General features: G+C 43.1%; 1 protein-coding gene across 1 annotated transcript in view; it reads left to right on the top strand.

Moving 5' to 3' along the window:
• Window positions 1-11,619, top strand: part of tmem132e (transmembrane protein 132E) — a 56,865-nt gene extending 45,246 nt beyond the window's left edge. Inside the window, exons 6-7 of the mRNA XM_068711661.1 lie at window positions 1,972-2,166; window positions 7,227-11,619. Of these exons, the coding sequence (XP_068567762.1) occupies window positions 1,972-2,166; window positions 7,227-8,300 (1,269 nt within the window). The 3' untranslated portion in view covers window positions 8,301-11,619. The remainder of the gene's footprint in view (window positions 1-1,971; window positions 2,167-7,226) is intronic.
• Window positions 11,620-26,507: the final 14,888 nt, after the last annotated feature.

Genomic DNA, 26,507 nt, shown 5'->3' on the forward strand with positions numbered 1-26,507 from the left:
TTGCAACGAGGCTCATTTGCACAATAAGTTTCCCAATTTTGCGCTAAATGACTGCGTGCTACTCAATTTAAATACGTACAAATAGCACCGAGACGCTATTTGCTTGGCAGCTCAGTTGAGAGTGCGTTTCACCTCTTTTCGGAGGATGGTTTGATAATTAGTTTGCTTTTTGTCTCGTTTGTAAAGCCGAAACGTTTTCTGCGCGTTGGGCCCCTTGCGAGTGTCGTGGAGAGAGGTTTTTCCGCTCGGCCAACACGCCGCTATTTAATCGTTTCTACGCGACCATTAACCTCTGCAGACAGAGGACATCAGCGAGGAGCGTTGTACCATTCTTGTAGCAGTGAAAACACAAAGGTTGACGACGGCCATCGAGCCGTCTAATTAGCGTGAGCTATCGCGTTGTAAAAAAAAAAAAACCCGCCAGAATACCTCCATTATGCATCTTGGGGTTTGGTTTTTTTTCCCACCATCTTGAGGACGGTGGAGCTTCTGCTCGGCTGCTCTTTATTGATTTCAGCTCTGCTTTAAACACTCCTCAGCCATGCCTTTTTAATTCAGAAACTCAAAGAGAACTGGATGTTAACCCTACAGTCACGGGCGCTTAGCTGTAGTTGAAAATGAGGGCGCTAGATTAGTCACAGACAAGTGGAGGTATGGCAGGAAATGTTTCATTTGGGCTAATTAACCCCTGAAAGTGCCGTTTTCCCGCAATAAAGAGCCTCCGATAAAGCCGCTCTTCCGCTGCGAAGCTCGGTCCGTGACGTACGACACTTTAGACGAAGGCGTCTTGGAGGGGAGCTCCAGAAAAGGCGAAGGAAGGTGAGCCTCGGGTCGAGAATCACGAAATGCAACACGCGTCTAGAGTCGGAGGCGCGCCGAGCAGTTTTGGAGGAGAGCGACGTGCGACGCTGATACCTTCGAGAGCCGACGACATTTAATAAACTAGAGCTTTACAAATAAGAAATAGTTGATTACAAATCACACAGACGTTGTGTGCGGAATGTCGCCGGGTCAATTGTATTTAATTACTTCCGTCATTTCCTCCGTCCCTCACTCGAGAGAACGAGAGAACAAGAGAACGAGCTACCAGGAGCTGTAATAAAAAGAGATTGGCAGGCAGTGTGTGTGTGTGTGTGTGTGTGTGTGTGTGTGTGTGTGTGTGTGTGTGTGTGTGTGTGTTAGGGGGTTTATTTTGAGCACAGCGGAGAAATAAAAAAATGTTTTCAACATTAAAGATAAAGATGCATCTGTTTTGCTCCATACTCAGTGTTAAGATAGAAGCTAAAACGTTGTAATTAACCATCATTAACAAATGGAATGAACTTCAGTTTAATAGTTATTTTACATTTAAGGATCGTAGTCATTTTCTGGAGTTTGGGAGCGGAGCTGTTTCAAGGTTCCAGTTGATTGGGGGGGAAGCTTGTCAAACCCTCGACCGCTCCGTCTCAGAGCGCTTCGTCGAAGCTGAAGTTGGAAGCTGGAGTCTGAGGACGGCTGTCCTCTCTGTCCGAGTCTTTGAAAAGTGCTCAAAGCCCAGAGGCCGGGATTACCCGAGGAGGTGAGAGCGGCTTCAAATGTTTATTTTTCGGTATTTCGCGCGGTGACACTTAGATGGGCGCGAGTGTTTCTGTTGAGCCGTCGCTCTTGAGAGCTCGCTTCAGACTGGAGCTCGCTGTCCAGTTGCTGATGGATTCCATCTCGAGTGTTTTGTTGGGTTTTTTTTTTTTTTTTTCTCTCCACCATGACAGACAGAGAGGCACTGACATATGGATCCAAGACGCCGCTGGAACAAACAACGGGCACAGAGCACTTTAATCCAAAACGGGCTTGTCGTCGGCTTTATGAGCTTCAGAAAAAACAATAAAGCCGCTGTCTCTCCTGGACTCAAACGACGTCCCTCTGTCATGTGGAGGGACAATAAAAGAGCGTCTTTCTCTCTCTCTCCCCCCCCCCCCCCCCCCTCCCCTGCAGGTGGAGTCTCCGCTGGCGGTGGACGCGGTGTTGGGAGAGTCTGCGTTCTCGGTCACGGACGACAAGGTTTCCATCACGGAGATGCGCGTTCACGCCGTCTCCGGCCTGACCCTGTCGCTGCAGCCCAGCCCCGGGAACAGCCACACCATGGTGGCCAAGGCAACCGGCGTCCAGACGCTAACGGCTCCCAAGCAGGTATAACCCATCATCATCATCATCATCATCATCATCATCATCATCATTCTTGGGGAAGTTTTGCCCGTTTCACCTCAAAGATACCGCTATCTGCTGCTGCCACACAAACTGAACTGCACCTCTGGCTGTGGCTGTATTTAGGGTTGGGATTATTGGGATTATTGGGATTATGCATATGGAGATTATAGTGAAGGTAAGGGTTAAGACTCCAGGGATGTAGATCAATGCATCCCTGCATTGATCTCCTAAAAGAAAAAAAAGGAAAAAAATTGCTTTCATGCGCGTCATTCTTTTCAAATTCCCCACAATTAAGGGAATAAACGTCGGACTCTAAAATGCACCGTGAATGTTCCAGGCAGCTTTTGGCGGTCGGCGAAACACACAAACACGGCGTCGTAAAAATATGCAGGTGGCGCGACAACCCTCGCTACATATTTATGAAGGCTGTGTGTGTGTGTGTGTGTGTGTGTGTGTGTGTGTGTGTGTGTGTGTGTGTGTGTGTGTGTGTGTGAGTGATGGTAAAGTTAGCAGCAGACTACCTCAGGTAAATAACAAGCGCTCGGGTTACTCTCAAAGCACAGACTCAGACGGACGATATAACGACGCCGGAGCCGAGGCGACCGCATCTCACTGAAAGATTCGTCCTAATTGGGGACTTAAGCTAAAAAAAAAAAGTTACCTTTGCGTGACGCTGCCGGTGTTTACCGTTGTTGTTGTTGTTGTTGTTCTGGCGGTACACGTAATGTTCAAGACCGGTTCTGATCCAGGACATGAAACAACACATCAAAGCCTTTTTTTTTTTTTTTTTTAAATCTCAGCAGCAGAATCAAATGAACGAATATTGTCTCAAATGTTTCAAAGTCCTTCTTTAGGTCGGTGGACAAACTTTTTGGATCGCAGAGGCCAAACGATAATGAATCCGAGTTTTCGACCACTTAGTCTGCAGACATTCTGTTTCTAGATCAGAAAACTCCATGTGCCACAGACAACTCATTTCCTGTCAGTCAAAACGAACGCAGTAGCGTGTTCATGTAGTATTGCGGCTGCCGTACTTATACTTAGTGCTCGATGTGTGTTTCCTCACGTCTGTCTCCAGAGTGGTGAGATGAGGTTTATTTGCAAATCCCCTCAGTGTCTCTATATCAACAAACAGGCACTAGTTTCACTTCTAAGTAATAAAATGATTTCTGAGCTAAATCTTTTAATAAGCTCCAGGCAGCCAGCATTGTCAGCAAGGACGCCCAAGATAAAGGCGGCTGCAGCGAGCTAATAAGTATCCTCGGTGCTGTTTTACCCACAACCTTCGTATTAGCCAGGCCTGGCGTAAATACTTCTGACACGTCCGAATGCATTTCTCAGAACGTACTTTTATCGCGAAGCGATGAAGACGTCTGGGTGGAGGAAAGAAAGAAAAAGAAGAAACAAAAGGCAGAATCTGTGCTTTTTTTTTCCTTCACACAGGAGTGAGGATCTCTGCAGTTTTCTGCAAGGAATTAATTGGCAGCTCCAGCTCCAGCGTCTTGAGTCCTCTCCCCTGCATTGCCCTTCCATTGGCCCGCGAGTTGCTAAAAACTGCAACGGCGAACCGCATCAAGCATCGGCGGGAAGAGAAGCGAGCATTAAATTCCAATTTTTCTTGCTTTCCGCTTCTTGGCCACCTTGAAATTTAATTATTGTAATGTATTGTCCTAAGTGCTCTCCGAGGCCGGGGCCATAAAAGGCAGCCAATCCCTCTGCCGGCAAAAGCTCTCAGAGGAGCGCCGGAGCTATTTCAAGCCGTTTGATTCTGTTTCGCAGGAAAACTTTCCAAATGTCCTCTATTACTCCAGAAATGAATGAAACCCATAAACTATGGACGGGGGGGGGAAGAGTCAGACAATCAAGGTCTCCTTTGCATTATTCTGCGCTCCGCTTGACAGAGCTCAAGCCTCTCGGAACTGAAGGCTTCCGTCGCTGCGACTTACTCACCTGTCTCTGCTTAAATTAGCGACTTAATAAGGTATTTATGAATCTGGATCATATTATTACATCTCGAGTTGATGCAAATGTCGCGGAATAATATTTCCAGGGGAGTGTTTTTCCTGCATATGCATATTTTATAATGCGAGCTGTTTTAATGTTTAATTTACATCCGCATGTACGTTCCCTGATGCCATAAAGCACAAATCAGAGAGAAACCAAATTCCTCCTAATGCACGTTGCTTCATGGAAATGCACGGATTCCCGTGGAAGCCGCCGGTTTGGTAAACTAGATGCATGAAGCGCTATCGACGGATCCCTCTGGATCTCGTCGGGTCTTTGAACAGTTTCTCTTTCTAGCAATGCTTTGACTCAGAATAAACAAGATTATCTTCCTTAGTAACTTCCCAGCATTGGATCGGCATTGAGAATAATTGTTTTGTCAGTGTCAAAACACCCACTCTTTGCCTTTTTATGCCATTTTTTTCCTGAATGGGATATCTCAGGAGCGCCTGGAGGGAATCTCGAGGATGAACTGATAAGACTGTTGACGGTCAAAGATCACCGTGACCTCACCATGCAACATTTCTTTTTCTTCACAACTCAAGAAAGCACATGCTAATTTTGACGATTTCACGCCGATGTCGGAAAGGATAAAACAGTGAGGTGATGATATTTTGGACAGACGTGGATGTGAACCGCAACACGGCTGGTTGGTGGAGAGTAATTCTAGTTTCTCCCTATATCAGCTCATTCGTAGCAGAGTCATATTGAATGTATTATTCAAATCATCCATATCAAAGGCTGTCTTCACGCTTTCATGCTGAGATGATAGAGGTTTGGCTCTCAGTGGGATATCGTCACAACAGGGTTGGCATCTCCCAAACTGGACCGAAGAGGGGTTTTGTTTTATTTTTTGTCCTGAAAAGTCTGTGTGTGCATCTGCCCTTTGCAAAGCAAATAGGAGGCTGAAATTGTCTGACTGTGTTTTGGAAGCAAAATGTTCCCTCTTTTGTCGGCTCTCCTAACGGTCGGTTGCCTGTGTTTTTAAGCAAGCTGTGAAACAAACGAGTCCGCCAAACGCAGCCTCGATTACACAGACGGCAGTGTTGCAGATGAACGTCATCAAGAAACCGCCGCGCAGGAATTCATCTCATCCGCTTTCGTGGGGGGGGGGGGGGGGGGCTATAGACGGTGAAGATTGATAGAAAATAGGAAATGAGGAGATCGCACGCGACAAACGCAAAAGAGACCGGCCGTGAGCTTGCTGCGTTGTCCGAGAACCGGGCTGTGCCGTCGCCTTCAGGACATCTCGGTCATTCCTGCCTCGCTGTTTTGAAAGGTGTGCAGATCAGAGAGCTTGTGCCGAGCGCGGGGGTATACCGCGGATGTTCACCAATGCTCTGGAGATTTAGGTATTGGAGAAAGTCCACGTCTTCAAAGGCTCGGTTTGGGAACGGATATTCAAATCACGGTCAATGCCACGAAAAATCTGAAGCATGGAAACATTCTGTTGATAGACATAAACACGAGGCAAAGTCACAGCTTTGATACAAACACAGAATGTGATTTACTTTCAGAAATAATCGGCAAATATATGTAACGTTTCTGTTTGTATTATTATCACCTTTCTCCTTCACGCTATTCAAAAGTTTACTGCCCGAAATTTGTCCCTCAACCTCATATGATTAGACGATGGGCCCCTGAGCACAGTCGTCCAAAAGACTCCCACCATCTTTCCTTCGCACATTGTTTTGTCTGTCTTTGTTACCTTGTCTTTCGTTATTATCTAGTGTCTCTTTGTTGTTGTTTTGCCTCATTTTGTGTCTCTTTGTAGTCATGTTGTGTCTCTTTGAAGTTGCTTTGTGTCTCTTTGTAGTCATTTTGTGTCTCTTTGCAGTTGCTTTGTGTCTCTTTGTAGTCATTTTGTGTCTCTTTGTAGGCAGTTTGTGTCTCTTTGTAGTCATTTTGTGTCTATTTGCAGCTGCTTTGTGTCTCTTTGTAGGCATTGTTATTTTGTGTCTCTTTGCAGTTGCTTTGTGTCTCTTTGTAGTCATATTGTGTCTCTTTGTAGGCATTTTGTGTCTCTTTGCAGTTGCTTTGTGTCTCTTTGTAGTCATTTTGTGTCTCTTTGCAGTTGCTTTGTGTCTCTGTGTGGTCATATTGTGTCTCTTTGTAGGCATTTAGTGTCTCTTTGTAGTCATTTTGTGTCTCTTTGGAGTTGCTTTGTGTCTCTTTGTAGTCATATTGTGTCTCTTTGTAGGCATTTAGTGTCTCTTTGCAGTTGCTTTGTGTCTCTTTGTAGGCATTTTATTTCTCTTTGTGTTTTTTTATTTCTCTGTGTGGTCTTTGTATGTCTCTTTGGGGTCATTTTGTGTTTGTCGTTGTGTATGTTTGTGGTTGTTTTGCCCCTTTTTGTAATTGTTTGTTTGTCTTTGCAGATGCTTTGTACCTCTTTGTATTTTCTTCATGTCTCTTTGTGGTCATTTTTTGCCTCTATGTGGTCCTCTTGCCCCAATTTCTTTTGCGTAGTTATGTTGTATAACTTGCTTTGTGTCTCTTTGTTGTCGTTTTATGTTTTTTGGGGGTGTGGGGCGTTCGATAATCCTTTGAAGTGTAAGGGTAAACCTGTGCTGCACCATTACTGGTAGACCTTTGAAACTCACTACAGTTAAATTGAAGACATGTTGAACTTGTTTCTCCTTAGTGAGCATAATTTTCTCCATCCGTTTTTTTTTTTTGGGCACAGAACACTAATTGGATTTTCTCTTACTTTCAAAGCTCGGAAAGCAATTAATGCTCTGCAGAATCCTTAACGAGCCTCATTTTAACTGTATTAATAAAGTAATCAACCCGCTTTAATTGCAAAAGTTGTTCATAGAGGTCAAAGACAATTTTCCATTGCTTAGTCATAGCTACATTTCAATATGCTGAGACCTTATGTAAATACAGCTTTTCTGTTGTGAAAATTACAAAGCCAACCATACCAATGACCCCCCCCCCCAATATTCTGTTCTGAGCCTAATAATCACACATTAGTGGTTTCTTCCCCTCTATTTCCCATCCAATCTAAACTGTATTTTTCTCTTTTTGTCTGATAGGAGGCCAGTTTGTCCATCTGGATGCTTTTCAGTGACAACACAGCTGCCACTCTGACTTACTTTGATCCTAAAGACTACAACCTTAATGCGTCCACACTGGATGACAGAGTTGTGTCGGTATCCCAGGAGCCTCAGCAACGCTGGCCTGTGCTGGTGGCAGAAGGGGAGGGCTCTGGTGAGACGGTGCGTTTGGAGATGACCATCTGCGAGGCCTGCCAGAAGACCAAACGCAAGAGCGTCATCGCGTCTGCCGCGGTTTATGTCAAGGTCCGCTTTGGCCCAGAGGAAGATTCTGAGGAAGAGGCCACCACCGAGGGCGAGATAGAGCTGACACCCATTACCAGGCGTCCGATCATCGATCCGAACATCAACGGAAGAATTTATGAGACGTCTAATGAGCAGCCTGCCAGCGTTCCCATTGATTACACCAATTTCCCCACCAGCAGCAACCAGGAGCGACCGACTGAGAGTGACGAGGAGGAGGAAGAAGAAGACTTTGTGCATTCGCCTCGTAATATGACTGACCTGGAGATCGGCATGTATGCTCTTCTAGGAGTCTTCTGCCTCGCCATCTTAGTCTTTCTCATCAACTGCATCGTCTTCGTGCTCAAATACCGCCACAAGCGGATCCCGCCCGAGGGTCAGGCCAACATGGACCATTCCCACCACTGGGTGTTCCTGGGAAACGGCCAGCCACTGAGGGCCCAGTGTGATCTGTCACCGCAGCAGGTAGAAAGCCCCAGTAACCCTCTGGAGGGCGTACAGACTTGCTGCCATGGGGACCACCACAGCAGTGGCAGCTCCCAGACTAGCGTTCAAAGTCAGGTGCACGGGCGGGGCGACGGCAGCTCTGGCGGCTCCACAAAGGAGAACGGCGAGGAGGCCAGTTCACCCACCTCCAAGCGCAAGAGAGTCAAGTTTACCACCTTTACCACCCTTCCCACAGAGGAGCTGCCCTATAACTCCATCCCCATTGCAGATGAAGAGGACATTCAGTGGGTTTGCCAGGATATGGGCTTTCAAGACCCCGAGGAACTGCACGATTACATGCGCAGAATAAAAGAAATAGCCTGAGATAAGAGATGCAGCGTTGCGCACAGCTCTCCTCAGCATTCTAAAGAAACGTTCCTTTCTATTTTTCTCTTTTTCACCTGAGTGAAAGATAATTTTTCACAGACTAAAAGGCCAATTGTTGTTTTGGTTTAGGGTGTGTTCCATTTAGTTTGCACAGTGCTGTAATCTCATACACGCTCACACGGAGGAGAACGCAAGGAAGCCAAAGACTTGACCGGAGGATCTCAATCACTGGAGAAATCTGTAAATCCTGGCTAAAGGTAACATGTTTCACTGGGAATCTGAGCCACAGCCAGAGGTGAGAGCTGCTCCAGCTCTCTTATTTTTCAGGATTTGACTTGAGAGAAAGCCTGACATGGACAGGGATGTAGAAGAGGTTTGGTATTTGGCTGTGTTTTTGCTGACTCAGTGGGACTCTGAAGTACTGTACCTACTCCAAACAAAGATGCCTTTGATGAACAGAAAACTGTCAAAGACTCTCATGAAAGCTACGTTTAAAAAAAAAAAAAAAAAAAAAATCATTTTTGTTTTTTTTGCCAAAGTAGAAAAAGCGTTCTTTTAATGGCGAAACTGTCTTCATTGTTGTTCTTGGTGCAGCACACTCATGATTTGTACTCATGTTCATTCCTTACATTTTTCTACAATTCATAGGTAGTCAAAAAGCAGTGCCCTACTACTAGTCCCTCTCGGTCCTGAACAAATCTAATGCCTTATAAAAATGGTCACAGGTCACTTCTTATATCAGCGCGGACACCCTGTTTTCTCACGAAGGCTAGAGGCGGCGTAGTAAGACGTAAAGTACTGCAGCTGATCTCCAGCATGAGGTCAAATTAGAAAAGAGCTTGCGTATTGTGAGGATCTCTAATGTTCTTTGCATGGAAGGGGATCAGGAGGCACAATCAACTTTTTTTTTTTCTCCAAAATTTGTAAATGTTTGTATCATAATTATATAATCATTCATACACATGACTGAAATAAATATGTTATCATGCATTTCACGCAACGCCGTGTCAGGCCTACATGCGCGCAGACGTTCCTCACTAGTATGTGTAAATACCGCGTCAACGAGCTGCTCGGAGCTAGAAGAGCGGGAAGCCAGCGGGAAGTCTGGACAGTGTTGTTGTCTCACGGCGAGTAGATGGGTTCCCCTTTTTAACAGAGCAGGTGTCGCATTTGACCGTTGAACACGAGGATTTTTTGCTATGCATCAGAATTGTAACAGATGTTATCTTTTGACGATCTATTTCTCCTCTTCAAGTTGCGTCGCCCTCTCTAGCCTCTGGGACGATTAAAAAGCTTAAAATGTACTAGTTGGAAACATTCTCACTGAACACAAGATCCTCTCCAGGAAATGCCGAAGAGGACGTCGGCGAATAAATTATTGATTTTGCTGTATCTTTTTTTTTTTTTAAATCATGGCCATCCCATTGTTTTCATGATTGCTTTTGAAACACACTCTACTGTAGTCCCTATTTAGTTTATTCCATACCAGTGAACTCACATCTGGAGGTCACAGGTTTTGCTTGGGACGGGGGCGAGAGACCTCAAAGACTATCGGTCGCGTTGTTACTGGCAGATGAGCTGCGTTGTGACGACGTGTCAAGAGTATCTCAGGAAGCCGATTGGCTTCACTGACAAATCAAAGTGATTGAAAAACAGCACAGCACAGGCAGCACACCTGCAGTCGTCTGCAGCGGTAGTTGCTGTTTTTGAGAGGTTGAGGGTTTTAAAACGACAATAAAGCAGAAAAAGGGAAATAACCGTCGGGTTTTAGAAAGAGCATAGAAAAGTGGGATTTTCAACCAAAACACTGCGAGGCAGCCAGAAACAGTTAGCGAGAGCATGGCGACGACAGAGCTACGAGTGTTTTTAATTACGGTTGCCCCTGTAAGAGAAGTTTTGTAGTAGACGATTGGAGATGACTTTTTAAAAGGCGATGTTGTTCGAGCTCTGATCTCACATAAAACAAGTTATTTTCAGGACTAATGAAGCAGCCATGTGATAGAAAATTAGTCTCTCTGTCCCTTTCATTTAATGCTGTACTGCATCTAAGGGCTTGGATTTTTTTCTTTTATGTTAACTGACAGAACACTAGCTTGCTCCCTCTGTGGTTATAATGAGCGTAAGTTCTATATATCACTCAAAACTGTCACTCAAACATTTTATCACCATCCACAGCCACATTAAAGACCCAATCCAGCATTGTTCTCCCCGAGGCAGCGCTGTTAGACATTAAAACAGCTTCATATTTGACGCAAAAAAGACTGACTTAAAGACGTGGTATATATATATATATATATATATATATACATATATAATGTGAAGATCTGTTTCCTCAGCTTCCCGATTCATCAATTGGCCACGTGTGACTGCAAACACACAAGTGTTAAATATGAGCTGAAGATGGAAATGTTTTTTTTGTAAATACTGGAGCAAAGCAGGATATAACCTTTTCACCTATCTGGAAGTTGCAATGAGATTATTTTCCATCAGTAAACCATACCTACATTGAGTATTCTACATGTATATAGATCCACGTTTGATCCTGGATTGGGACTTTAAGGATTTGGTTTACTGCATGCCCTCTCTTTGTTCCATGTGGTTGAAATGAATAATGACCTGATTCTAGTGTTTAATAATATTCAATCTGTGTTCAACATCTAAAGACAATTATATTTTTGACAGTCCAAGCCCGTCCTTCAGCCACAGCATCAACACGACTTGCCATGAAATTAAGAGTAGCAGCAGCTTTAAAATTTGAACCCTTAAATGATGGTTCCTCAGGATGAATGTAGGATTATAAACTAAACCTGGCTGATCAGCGTTAATGTGGTCAGCCCAATCTGGTGACAGATTAAGTATCTAATAGCAGCTTCACACACTGTTTTGATAGATGGTTTATCTTTCCCCCGTTTGATTTACTGACACAGTATGTAAATATGTCGCCCACGTCACAAGAAAACATTTTATTTTTCACAGAATTTTGACACCCTGCTTCCCCTTCCTCTGTGCATTTTAAGTCTTTTTTTGTAATGCTGCTTTGGTGACGGTGTGGTGCACATATTGCTCATTTTGTATTTTCTTCAAGCTGCTAATAGAAACTTAAGTCTTTTTACGACATGTAACCGAACTTCTTGAATTGTACCTTTATGCCCCCCCACCCCACCCTATGGAAAACTGTGCACGATGTGCACGGCTCAGTCGGCTGTGCCAAGTTACCACAACACTCACAATAATATGTTAATGTACAGAGCACTGTTAAATTTCCTGTATTCTCTTGAAAAATAAACCCTTGTATTTTCCCGTTATATGTAAAGTACTAAAGAAAATGCAATACACAAAATGACATCGTGTCATTTTTACTTCACCTCCCCAGTGTTGAAGACTGAACCGGGTTTATGTTTTGTGCTTCAGGTTGATGTCTACTGTAAGTCAGCAAGGATCTTCTTTCATAGCAATTCAGCTCTCGGGCACTTCACAGGAGGACTGGCATATTTATACGGTGGATGAATGTAATGATTATAATTAATGGTTTATTCAAACTTCCACTCGTCGCCAGATATTTAAACATTGGAGGCAAATGTAGGGTCAAGAACGTCAAGAGAAGAGAGGTTTATAACATAAGAGTATTTCATTTGTTTGAATTTCAAAGGTGCAATATAAAGGATTCAGAACATTAATAAAGCAGCAGCTGAGCGTGACCCGCTAGTTAGCTCACGTTTGCCGCTTTGCTCTGGGCTTATGGTTTATGGCGGTTAGAGCCGATTACATATTCGAAGCGTAGCACCCACTCAGGTAAACGCCGTTAGCTCTGTCAGCACTATTTTTTGCACTGTTGGCGCCGTTAGCTGTGAGCGGCGTCATGTTGAGAGCCGTTGCGAGGCGATAGAAAAGCTCCCCGATCTTGATCGTAGCACCTTTTTAAAGGTGCCATGTGTACGAGCTGGCCAGAAATGTAGTTTAAAACATTCAAACAATGAACTAACGAAGAAGTTACAGTTTTAACGTTATTGCCAAATACGTCAATGTATTGTGCTGCAGAGATATCGTACTACTTTCTTGTACTACCGCTTGTTCCTCGAGAGACGGCAGTGAGTCAGAAGGCCAAGACGGTTAGCAGTCAGCTGGAATTCAGCCATCGCAAACCCCCAGCGCCGGAGGTCTGGTCCCGGAGCTCTGATCCCGGAGGTCTGATCCCGGAGGTCTGATTCCAGAGGCCTGATCCCGGAGGTTTGATCTCGGAGCTCTGATCCCGGAGGCCTGATCCCGGAGGCCTGATCCCGGAGGTCTGCCACGACCAGCCCGCTCTCCTTCCGGCGAGGTTGGCTCTTGGCCACGGTGAGGAAGAGATGAAGTTGTTTTTTTTGGTTCTGCCACTTAACATTAAATCCCAAAAAACAACACACGAATAACACAAGAAGATTAGAAGGGAGCATGTTATTTTTTAAGCGAATCTGAAAATGTTCAATTTGTGCTGTGTGCCATCTTCATTTACTCTTAACCAGTAACATATATACTGATATTTACAGACCTGAACAAAGCTCACAAGTGTTCCCTTTATTATAACGCCAACATTATTAAAATACAGCTTGCAGTTGCAGAAATACACTCTTTTTAGCATGGCTATGCAATTTTCGAGCGGAGGCCTAAAAATAGGGCTAGGGCTCAACCTTTAACTATACAGTAGGTAGCTGACGTCTGACTCCTTTGCCTATGCATGTGTCCCTGCCACGGTTGATCAGCTCCTGGCTCGAGTCCCACGAGTGTTTGAAGTCCGTGGATCACTCGCGTTCGCCCCTCGCTGTGCCGAGTCTGAACGCCCCCCCCCCCCCCCCCCCCTCTCTCATCGCATGCGCTGGCAAATTCCTGCAGCGGCGTAGAGATCCTGCTGAGAGATGGGTGTACACCGCACCGCAAATCTACTCATCCAGCAGCTCTCGGGCCACAAAAAAAAAAAATCCATACTTGGATCCGTTTGCTTGAAGTCTGCAGTGTTTACTCCTTTAGTTCACTTCATTTGGGGAGCTGAGATCAAAGCCTTTTGAACTCAAGGTAAGGCACACAGGTCATTAGGAGAGATTGAGTGGGTTTGTGGGACCGAGGAGACGGATGCTTACAGCCGATAGCCGCCAGGCAAAGACTTACAGCGTGGAAAGATCTTCACACTCAACAGGTCTCGTCTGTGGAAACAGTATTTATCTAATGACAGAAATGACAAATAATAGCTCATCAAAATATGACCAGCTGCTTTGGATTTCATAAATTCAAAACTGGTACTTAAAATAGTTACAACACAGTCAATAATCAAACGTTTGTTTTTTTTCATCATTTTATACAATACAATGTCTTCAGGCTCATTTGCATCCAGAACAAACGAGGCTTGTATTCAACATCTTAAAAAGTGATGAGCCATCGTCTGGGCCACATTCAGTTTTATTGAAACAAACTTTAGTAAGTCGAGATTGATCAGACGTGCAAATGTGACATAAAAGTTGATGTAGGAAAAATGTAATAATAATCGCTCATCCTTCTCTCAGTTGAGATACTTTCATCTTTATCAATATAATTAGAAATTCCTGGAACGAAAATATAAAAGGCACACAGTCACAGCCAATCTCTCACACACACACACACACACACACACACGCACACACACACACACACACACACACACACACACACTCAACATGTAATATGAAAAGGTCCCAATGCAACAATGTGGATGTATATCTCCATAGAGATTCTAGTAAACCCTAAATGGCAGAAAAACTTCTCAAACTGGTCAAATTTCAAGACATTTTATTTTCATATGCAAAAAAAAAACAAACTAAAATTGGCAAATTCATTTCTATTAGTTCTGATGCATGAACTTTAAGGCGAGACACTGCTGACAAAAATGTTATGTTTTCAGGCACTGATCAATTTTGAGATTTTGGGCTGTTTTGCTTCCATAACACGTCTTCTTTCAGACGAGAGGGAAGATTTATTTCACTACTTTGTTTGTTTACGTCTGTAGATTTCTACTAAATTCACCAAAAGTTACCATTAGATAATGCCTCATTTGCATATTTGTATATGAAATTTCAGAAAATGTGTAATACAAAGAATAACCATCTTAATGTGAGTAATGAACTGGTGAAGTTTCATGTTGATATCTACAAGTTAATTTTTTGACCCTATTCACCTGTAGAGTCTTCTAAACGTCTCTTTAAAGGACGTTTTCTCTAAATGGCGTTTTTCTCAGACTCTGATCCAGAAATCTCCACTTCAGTAGTTCTGACATCCACCAAACTTCACACATTCATTCCTCTCTGTGTCCTGAAGCTTTCTACAGAGGGGCATGTTCACACAGCATTCACACACTCATTTATACTACATTTCATTAATAAAAACATGAATTCATTAACACATTTTTTTAATGGCTGATGAAAGTTGCTTCAACGTTGATACAAAGAGATATAGAAATCCCCTCTGTGAAAACCGTTGACTCTAATATGTCGACAACATGAAACTATTATTTTGAACCTGACTTTATCCAAAGTTCACATTTCTGTTCTGGAAATGTAGGAAAATTTGCACATATTTAATAACATAATGCTTAATTTGCATAATTTAACAAACATTTTCCAAAAAATTGTAATGCAAGAAACAATTGTCTTAACGTAAATAATCTACTGGGGAGGTTTAATGGTGATATATTTTAGCTATTTTTTTCAACCCTATTAAATCTGTCACGTTTCCCGCTAAGGTAATAAACGCCTTCCACTGAAGTCCACTGTGCATTTACAATCTGAAATGCAGGATTCAACTGGTGAAGCCGCTGTGTACAGACAGTGCGTGGAGCGTGCGGTCCAGTCATCTGGTCATTTCCTGCTCCAGTGGTTATCTCTCTCTCGGCTGATCCACTTACCTTACACATTTGACAAACAGTCTGAGTGCACCTCTGGTAATAACAGGACTTGTTCTGGTTTAACATATTATTTTTTCTCTCTGACGCCATGTGTCAGTGGCATTTCGGCACTGGAATAGATTCTGCCTCAGTGGTGATTAGATTCGCCGTGCAGTGCAGGGGGGGGGGGGGGGGGGGGGTGACTCAGAGTGGATCAATCTGCGGGCCCTTCTGAGATATCGCCGGCCGTTTTTATGCCTTATCTAACCTGTAATAACGGGTCGCTTCTGCACTGGTGCTCCCTCCAAAACCAGTATTCACATCAAATTGCTTAGGAGGAGCCCCACTGGCTTCAATTCAATGACATTTTCATTTTATACTTGAAATGCTGAAATCAAAAAGAGAAGAAAAAAAAGGCACCCAAAAGCGTCTGACGCAGCCTACATATCTGGTCCCGTTTTGATGTAATGTTTTTTATTTTTATTTCTATGGATAACGGGGGCCAGTCATGGAGACTGTGATCTCGTGTCAAGATATTTCCAGAGCAGCCACGATGAGGCCTGACAGCAGAAATATCGTCAACTATATATAACATCAACAGTAAATGTCAGGCCTCGGCGTCAGCCCCTCCGAATCAAAGAGGAGAGGCTTCTTTCCAGACGAAACTATATTTTCGCAGGCGTTCAGCGATCATACTGGGAGGAATCCGTCACGGAGAGGCAAGAGATAACAGCTTCGCACTGACAGCTGCCTCCATAGACCAGAATGCAATGCTGAGACAAGACGTGTTGCATTTTTTTTTTTTTTTTTTTTTTTTTTTTCGGCGAGGGCTACAACTCTTCATGTGACTGGTAAAAACTCTGGCTTCTAGCTGTGCCGTCTTGTTTTCCTCTCCGCGTGTGAATGTATATATTCCTGTAAGTTCATCCTCTGGAGAGATGAGGTGAGAAATAACTGACAGAAATAAGTTGAGGGAAAGTTTATATGCCAAAAAAAAAAAGAAAAGTGTAAACACTTCAGGCAAAAAGATGTCCGATTGTATAGAAGTCTATGAGAAAATGACTCTACTTCTCTCTTGATTTATTCCCTCAGTAAACATTGTAAACATGAGTTTATGGTCTCAAGCTCTAGTTTCAAGTCTTCTTCAATACAGCATGATGTTCATTTAGTACATTATGCTCCATTTAGAGTCAAACAGACCAGAAAGCAGGGGATGCTTTAGGGGGCGGGGCTACCTCGTCCCCCCCTGCTTTACGCTCCTGGACCAATTTGGCATCGCAGCTGGTGTGAACCCATTAAAAAAAAAAATGAGCTGCACAAGGTCAGCTTTGTAGCCTCTGGCTAATCATTAAGTAATCTGTTAAACCTTTAGGGCCAGATATACAGTAGGTCGTCTGGAAGGAATCCTCAACAGAGTAAAATTAGATCTCACTTCGACACAGCGATTGGGGGGTGGGGGGGTGGGAGGGGGAATAAATTTGTTTGTTGGGGTAATGCTGAAACACAGAGAGGATCTGCCAATAAAGAGGCGGCATCAAAAAACAAAGCTGCATTCACTGACACATGTTGACGTCTCTCAGCCAGGTCGATGTTCCGTGCCAGCGGGCCCTTCCATCCAGAACTTTAAATGCTGTGTAATCAGTAGCTGCTCTGGAGCGTTTGGGGGGCGGGGGGGGGGGGGGGGGGGGGGGGGGGGGGGGGGGGGGGGGGGGGGGGGGGGGGGGGGGGGTGGCGAGCGCTCACCAAAAAGCGACGTGTCCTCCGACGGCTCAGCTTGCATAATTCCAGCATGGATTTTTTTTTTTTGTTTGTCAGAGGGAGCGGCTGTGCAGACTGAGCGCAGCTTCCCAGTGTGTCCTGGTGGCTTTTTTAAAAAAATTTAAAAAAAAAATCTATCTGGATGCTTTTCTGTTTTCTCAGGCAAGATGGGGTTTTTTTTTGCAACCAAGGACAACAACGGCATTATTCATCACGGTGGGCAAGACAGCAGTTTAAGGTTTTATGGAGGCTCAAGGTGCGCCTTTGTAAGCATGTCTCCTCTTCAACCTTGGCCCGTGAGAGCCGAGGAAATTGGAGAGCCGGCTCTTTTTTTTTTTTTTTTTTTTTCTTTTCGGTAGGTTATTTTACTCGATAGCCATAGTTTCTTTAACAAGGTCTTCATCGGCTCTCAAAAAGTCAGCAAATATATACAGATGTGATCGATAATTACAGTTTTAAGGTTTTCTTGTGTGTGACAGTAAGCCTGCTCTGAAGCATAGCATCCTCCACTTTATGGTCTGTTTGACACTAAATGGACCGTAATTTACTAAATGACCATCATGCTGTGTTGAAGAAGAAATTAAAACTCTTTCAAAAAGAAGTCTGGTTGTATAGAAGTCTAGTCTAAAATGACTCTACTTCTCTCTTGATTTATTCCCTCAGTAAACATTGTAAACATGAGTTTATGGTCTCAGTCTCTAGTTTCAAGTCTTCTTCAATACAGCATGATGTTCATTTAGTACATTATGGTCCATTTAGAGTCAAACAGACCATAAAGCAGGGGATGCTTTAGGGGCGGGGCTACCGAGTGATTGACAGGTCCCTACCAGAGTCTCTACGTCACTCCAGATATGTTAACTTCCGTTCACTGGTTGCGAAAAGCATAAGATGCCAAAGGCCGTAATCCAAGATGGCGACGACCAAATCGCCGAAAACTTGAGGCTTCAAAACTACGGTCACCATGACGAGGTCCACTTCTTATATACAGTCTCTGGTCGCTATACAAAGTCAATGGAGAGTGATGAATTGTTTTCACCTTACCCAAAACACAATAGTGGCCATCTTGTCCTGAACCTGAAAGGGCCTGAAATCATAGCTTAGAGGACGCTGTTCAGTTATTATTTATTTTGAGTTTTGAGAACAGCAGCAGCAGCAGCAGCAGCAGCAACAACAACAGTGGTTGACAGCTCGTACCACCGCATCCTGACATCCATCCGGAGACGCTCCGTCTGAGGGGGCGTTTCGGAGCGATCCCGGGCGAACGATTGCACGAGTGAGTGGGAGTCTGTTTTTGGCTCCCGCTACGGCGCTCACGGAAACAAAAGTCAAAACTTTAAGAACATAGCTTTTGGCCACAGACTGACACCTGCTGTGATGAGTGTGAGGTTGTGTCTTTAGACCACAACTCACCTATATATGTGTGTGTGTGTGTGTGTGTGTGTGTGTGTGTGTGTGTGTGTGTGTGTGTGTGTGTGTGTGTGTGTGTGTGTGTGTGTGTGGGCCCTCTGGTAAGACGTGACCCAACAACAGCGAAGTTCATTGTGTGAGGTCTCTTTGTTTTCCTTTCGGATCTCCTGTGTGGATCCTGGTGACTGTTTTAAACCCTGTGGTGCTGGGGGGAAAAAAAAAAGAAGAAAAAAAACAAACTAAAATCATTTCTGATTGGGGCCGGGCGCAGAGATCTCCGTGTAATGAAATGCAAATGTGTCTCTCAGACGGTGAAAATGTGTTTTTTTAGCCCATTGCCACCTTCGCAGCGGGGCCCCGGGAAGCTCAGCCCCGCTTTGATGTTGGAGCTGGGCTCGCGATGCGTTCGTGTACATGTCGGCAGTCTGCGTAGGCTCCGGTGTCACCCACTTAAGTGTCGTGACTTGTGAAAGAGGCCTTTATCGCAAGCGAGCAAACGCCGATTCTGGCGTACGCGACGCTGAAAGTGATCTGTTTTGATCATCTGAGCGCAATTGATTTGTATTTATGTTAAGCAATTGCAGCTGTCGCTTATCCACGGTTGACTTTAAAGTCACGGATAAAACAAGTTTTTTTTTGAGTGAAGTGAGGTTGCGTTCAGGTGAACTTTTTCTCGCGGTTTTTATGTAATAATGCAAATTTGTTTTTTTCAGCCTGATTTTCGACATTTTACATTATGGACGCCTCCATGTTGTGAGATGCTTTATACGCACACACACACACACACACACACACACACACACACGCACACACACAGACTTAATAGAAACCGTTGGCAGTCTTCCTTAAATGGCTGAGAAAGGGAGGGTTTACAGCCTCTGTGGGAGTCAACATCTTGTCAGGGTCCATCGGCAGCGAGCCTTCTGCAAGAGGGTGATAACCTCGGAGCTGCTTTTTTTTTTTTTTTTTTTTTTTCAGCCGACATGTCCAACTTAATCATCAGTAAGAGTCTGACCTAGAACAGGAAATGCAAAGAAAGCAAACACAGACCCTCAACCACAAAAAAAAAAAAAAAAACTGCATCTTTATGTAAATTTGCATAACAAGTGACAATTTCTTTTTTGAATTCGTCCCAGTTGAACATACAGGTTAACATAAGAACCATTGTGTCAACACGTCACACATCACCACAACGGTTGTTTCTTCAGTGGAAAGGCTTCAGTTTGAAAAACCGTATATAACATTACATTACATTACCGTCATTTAGCAGACACTTATATATCCAAAGCGACTTACAATTCAGTATCTATCTACACACCGTAGACGCAGCTACGGGAGACATTTTTGGGGTTAAGTGTCTTTGCTCAAGGACACACTGACACGAGACTAGCGGAGCAGGAGCCGGGGATCGAACCCCGCCAACCCTCCGATTGAAAGGCGGCCCTGCTCTCCACTTAGCCACTTTCTCCTCGATTGGTAGCATGATGCTTTGTTCAGCTACGCAAAACAAAGGCTAATGAGGTGTAGCGCGTCATATGTAATTATACGCTATTGGCCTGTGTCGGGGGGAAAAAAAAGCAACATGCAGCGTCACTATAATCAAAGGATCCAGAGCCTTTAGCATTTAGAGAAGCGCTGCGAGCCGTTTATGTGTGAAAGAAGATTATAGAGCAATGAAAGAAAACATCAATAATGATTTTTTTTTTCCCCCTCTCTATAGTCTGGTGATTTGGTTTTGAGAGCAACCTGTAAATGTCAACAACAGGCATTATTAAGGTGCATTATGTGCCTTCGGACATTAATCTGTAGTGATTTTTCATTTAATTTTTTTTTTTTATCCCCGGCTGCATCACACGTACTTGCTGGGTATGCGAGGACGTCGTTTCTCTGTTATTTACTCTTCATGCACGAGTCACATCTAGGTATAGAAGACGCATCCGAAGACATTGTCTCAACACAATCACAATGATGCTTTCGGCAGACATGTAGCTCCACACATATCTGCCTCTGGGACGTTTTCAGGCTTTCTACCAAGTAGCCGAAGTGTCCATTTGGTCCCATCTTCATCTCCTGTATGTCTGAGTATATATATATATATATATATATATATATATATATATATATATATATATATATATATATATATATATATATATATATATATATATATAAAATGCCCTGTTTGTTGCAAATAGCCAATTTCATGCAACATGGGCAGATCTATTTGAGTGCTATTGATTAGCCTATACGCTGCTGTGTCGAAAATTAGGTTGTTGCAGTGGCAAAAAAAATATAATAATCGTAATGTAAAGTGAAACGCAATTTATTTGCAGTACAGGTTTTGGCCAACAATGGGGAGAAAAAAAGAAGAAAAAAAAGTCACATTACTTTCTCAGGTCTTCTGTAAAACAATCATTTAATACAGCAATGTAACGTTTTACATCTGTTGTTGTTTTAAATGTGTATGTATGTGTCCCGACCAAATACATTTAAAGGAATGAAATGAATAGTAATATTGCTGCTGTCGTGTGAAAACCTTGTATTTTCAGAAACTAAAAAAAAAAAAAGAAAACTAAGCTAGACTTGTTGATTGTGCATTTTTTTTTAGATAATCCAGCTGTCCAGTGTAACAGAGAGAGAGAAAAAAGATCCTCTTAAGCCACAGAACATGATGTAATCCTTCATTCTCCTGAATGTGCAAATCATCAAATATAACCGTTTTTTTTTGGGGGGGGGGTTGGGTTTACCAGCAGCTTACAGTGTCTTAACAGAGACATAGAAGTGTCTATGGGAAAGTAAGATGAGATTAAAACAACAAAGTTAATGAGCAGGACGTAAACTTTAAACACGGTCTCTCCTGCGCAGGCAGAATCAACCCTAATTGATCACCAGTAGTCCTTCTCATTGAGACGTCGCCGTGTCTTCGCGCCGAGGCGATGGACCACGAGTGCATTCGGCTCCATCAATCACTCTCGGGACTCCAATGAATAATTCCGGCGCTCTTGATATGCGGCAGTAAATTTAATTCATTATTGATAACTACCGTCGAATAATGCGCGCTTATCTGCTAGTTGAAGAGGATCTTTCGTGGCCTGCAAATGCTACAAACATCCATTATGTTTGATATTTAATAAATCATCGGCGAAGGTGAAGTGGCAGCGCTGCTCTCTAGAAGAGAACCAAATAGAACAAGCGGTTTAGAGGTGAAATAGTTGCAACAAACTATTGTTTATTTTAGGATGGCCACAGGGTCCAGTGAATGCCGATAGCCTGGAGAAAGCCTGCCGGGGCCGATGTACCCTGCTGAATAGAAGGAAACGATCAATACGGAACGGGAAAAGTAGTTCCCTCAAAACCCACAAAACTCAACTCCTTTTCCTTAAAGTGTCAATCATTAACATTCAGTCCTAGGTTGATTTAGATTTGTTTTAATTTGTGTAAAAACAATTGAGTTTAGCCGTCTGGAGTCTTGTCTGTACATCAGCATCAGAACTGTGTGGAGAAAATGGAGAAAACGGGGAAATATCGCCGGAGACACCCAGTTCGTAATACTGCAAATATATATATATATATATATATATATATATATATATATATATATATATATATATATATATATATATATATTAGAATACTTTAATGTGGTAGGCTCGGCCACCATTGTGTTTAGTGAACAGACATTTCTTGTTCTGTTTCACATGTATTTTAGAGATCTACAGTGGCTTCACTCTTCACTTCAAACGCCGGCTTGAGCTGCATTGATGCATCCTAAAGTGAGCTTCTCCACTGGCCAAACAAAAAAAAAAAAAAAAAAAAGATTGACTGTTTATTTCATGGTGACTATTACTCATTTATTCCACCATGACCAATTTCTTTTAGTGGATGGAAGGCATGTTTTTACATCTCTTATGTTGTTGTGATGCAGCAAAAATGAGCAGTAACTATATTTGCATTACTTTATGTTCAGCCACAAACCATGGTTTGTTGTCGGTCTTTACGTCTGCAGGAGCCTGTGTGAAGTCCCCAAGTGAGCAGAGAATCCGAGGTACCTAACCTGTTAGACAGTTAGACTGCTGATTTATTGCTTCGCACATTTAAAGAATCTCTCCACATTCTCTGTCAGAGGTCATAATAACAACAGATGTCTCGATGAAATTGCACACCGTCTTACGACTGGATTTTGACCTCCACAAAGCCGCTACGAGCAGAGAACATACGCACAGGAGTCCCCAGTCTGTTCCAGAGGCCGCTTCAGTAGACGCTTTCTACTTCCTGCCGCAGAATCACTTCGTCACAAAACACCCAAATAACTAAAGCATGTGCGTTCAGTCTTGACCCTTGAGTTACTGTGTGGCAAAAATTATTTAATGGCTCACTTACTGGCTTTTTGGAACCTTCACTTGTATATCTCAGCATCGGGGGTGACCGTGGCTAAGTGGAGAGCAGGGCCGCCTTTCAATCAGAGGGTTGGTGGTTCGATTCCCAGCTCCTGCTCTGCTAGTCTCATGTCAATGTCCTTGAGCAATACACTTAACCCCAAATGGCTCCCGTAGCTGCGTCTACAACAATGTAGATCGATACTGAAATGTAAGTCGCTTTGGATAAAAGCGTCTGCTAAATGACCGTAATGTAATCTTCTCTGGCGAATGGTGCTTACTCCGTGATGAGCTTGGTGTCGCGTGATAACAGGTGGTCGTATATAGACCTTTTTTTACAGGTTGTAAACGGTGACGAAGAAGTAGTAGAAGTACGGTGGAGTGCGTTGGCTCGCCAAGCGACGCGAGAGCTGTAACCACGATAAGATAAGAGAGAACGCGACCGAGAAAGAAATTGATTTTCCAGATCCTTGTGCTATTAGTGAGTGTGTAGAATACATCAGCAAGTATCCCTATATGCAGTGTCCAGATATAAACATGTATCTTGGTGTGGAAACCTAGCGGGTAACGTTGAACTTGACACCATTCGCTCACCGAAAATGTCCTCGTTTGGAGGTGTTCTGCTGACGGTAGCTGACTCTGGACTCACCCAAACGTGTGAAATTGGGTTGAAAATGTGATGACTAGAAAGTATGTTTGTGAAAGACAAACTGAGGTTGACTTTGACAACATTGCTTCCATTTAGTTTTAAAAAAGGGACCGAGCCATTGTTTTCTCTGCAGGCTTGATGTGTTGACGACTCGCAGGGTTCTGCATCTTCTTCTTCTTCTTCTTTAGCGGCGTTGCTACATCAAATGTTGGAGCTATTTGAAGTTTTTTTTCCTTTTTTTTTCAAACTGCAGTATGCATTATTAATCCCTAACCCACTAGAGATGGTGGAGGTAGAGCTGAGATGGTGCTGCCTCTTCACTTTTCTCAATATGTTATCGACCTGAAAACCCAGAGAGCCTGTGAAAGCTCTCGTCGAGGTCCATCTTCTTTTGAACGCCCATGTAGTTAGCCGTTTGAGAAGACGTGACTTAAGCTGTTTGCACCAAAACTACGGCGCATGCGCAGGTTTTTTTAAACATGGGAAAAACAAACCACAAACGATAGACTCCTTTCCCATAATAGACTTCCTGTTTATTTTATGGCTAAAGGTTTGATTTCACGAAAATGGCGAAAAACAGGGTTAGTAAACAACAGAAAGCAGCTTAGAGGTCGGTGAAAATGTACAATTATATCTGGTACTTATTCAGTCTCACTTTTAAACATGGCGTAAACCAGGAGTCTTCAACGTTTTTCAGGCCGAGGACCCCCAAACTGATAGAGAGATGGAGCAGGGACCCCCGACTATATACAGTATATATTGTATAAAATTGTGTTTTATTAAACTGGGCCTAGTGCCATGTATAAACATACCTTGTTATTGTGCATTCAATACTAAGCTATTCAAATAATACACAGCTTCATAGTTTCATGTTCTTATTTTAAAGGTACAGTGAGTAGGGTGGCTGTGCCATTCATAAACACACCTTGTATGATAATCATGCATAGAAGCTATTCAAATTGACGTTTTTATTTTAAACATAAATGTGGAAACTAAAATGAGTGATGGCCTATTAGTGCCACTGACACGCATAAACATACCTGTTATCTTGCATACAATGTTGAACTATTAAAATAATGGACAGATTCATGTTTGGAATTTTTTTTTTTTTAAATAAATAAAATTTGTCTAATCAACCAAAAATTTTGCGGACCCCCTGCAGTACCTCCGTGGACCCACTAGGGGTTGCGGACCCCCTTGTTGAAGACGTCATTTGTGGCTACGCATCATAGCATCGCGACGGTGTTTTAAAAAAAAAAAGATACGTTTTGAGAAACAATGTAAAAGATTATTTAAAAGATGTGACTTAGACTTCGCCTTAGGCTGCGTCCTCATAGGGGAGCAGAAAGCCAGCGATGTAGCTCGGGGCTGAACCATGAAGTTCTTTAAAGGTGATCAGTATCAGTAAACCTTACCAAGCACTTTTCTTGCTTTTTTGTTTTATTTCAATTTTGCAGTAATTTCAAGCCAAACTAAGACGTGTTACTTAACCTATAACCAAGTAGTTGTGTAGCTTTGTGTTGTTGTTGTGTTTTGTTGCAGTCTATAATGTTAAGCATGGGTTTAAATCTAGAACAGTAACCGTTATCTATTGGAATGCAGTGTGGGAACGTCATTTTGTGGGAGAACGAGTTGCACAGTCATACCAGGAAAATGGACTTCACAAAACAGCCGACATAAAAACCTTTTTACTCTGCTAATGGCCGAGTCAACAGACGTGATTTGACCGTATGTTCCTATGCAGGTTGCTGAAAACATGGGGAGATGGATGATTCATCTGAACCTTTTCTTTTTCTGCACCGCCGTGCTTCACCCACTCAGGGTTTTTTTCTGGTTGTTTTTCGGTGAAGCAGATTGTACAGCATGTTCTGAAGTCTTAACATATCCATCCTTTTTTTGTTATGTATGCTAATTTTACGTAATACTGATTTACAATTTCAGCGACATCATCCCTGAGGGACACGGAAGTTCATCCGGATTCAACCCGATGATTCATGAGTGCGTCTCCCACAGATCTCCGTGTCACCAGAACCACTGCTTCCTGCTTCAAAAGTAAGACGTTAACAATCTGTGACCTGTGGCTCTTCAAAACTTTAACTTTCAACAACCTTATGACACTTTGGTACGACGGCGTTCCTTGTGTTTCTCCTGCACTTCACAAAGTGAAACGTTTAGGATGATAGGACAGGTTTTTAAGAAAGCCATAATGGGTAAGTAAGTGAGTGAGTGGGTGAGTGAGTGGGTGAGTGGGTGGGTGGGTAGGTTAGTTGGTTGGTTGGTTGGTAGGTAGGTAGGTAGGTAGGTAGGTAGAGGTAGGTAGGTAGGTTAGTTGGTTGGTTGGTAGGTAGGTAGGTAGGTTGGTTGGTTGGTAGGTAGGTTGGTTGGTAGGTTGGTTGGTAGGTAGGTTGGTTGGTTGGTAGGTAGGTTGGTTGGTAGGTAGGTTGGTTGGTTGGTTGGTAGGTTGGTTGGTAGGTAGGTAGGTAGGTTGGTTGGGTAGTTAGTTAGTTAGTAAACCATTGAACGAAAGTGACAATATTTGGACTGTGGATGATTGATGCTGTGGTAGAGACCTGTCAATCACAGTAAGCCCCGCCCCTAAATCATCCCCTGCTTTATGGTCTGTTTGACTCTAAATGGACTCATAATGTACTAAATGAACATCATGCTGTATTGAAGAAGACTGGAAACTAGAGATTGAGACCATAAACTCATGTTTACAATGTTTACTGAGGGAATAAATCAAGAGAGAAGTAGAGTCATTTTAGACTAGACTTCTATACAACCAGAGGAGTCGCCCCCTGATGGACACTAGAGAGAATGCAGCTTTAACACATGAAGCTTTGGCTTCACTTTTCCGAACTGGAGGTTGACTCAAATGTTGCCTTCCTTTTTTTGTTGTTGCTGTAAACCTTAACATGCACACTATTCACAGTGTTATTTTCCATCATATTGTGTGTAAGGTGGAGGGTCTTCACTCTGCCATAGGGCGACGTACTCGTGGGACTATTCTGGAAATAGAAATAACTTTTCAGAATAAGCCTTCAATAATGGATAGTACAGAGCAGCAGAGTTTTATTCAAAACTCCACTAAACCAAAGTACAACTTCTTTATTCAAACATGCAGACAG

This window comes from Cebidichthys violaceus, unplaced genomic scaffold, assembly GCF_023349555.1.
Source record: "Cebidichthys violaceus isolate CVI_PGR_0920_01 unplaced genomic scaffold, fCebVio1.0.p SCAF_166, whole genome shotgun sequence".
Taxonomy (NCBI): Eukaryota; Metazoa; Chordata; class Actinopteri; order Perciformes; family Stichaeidae; genus Cebidichthys; species Cebidichthys violaceus.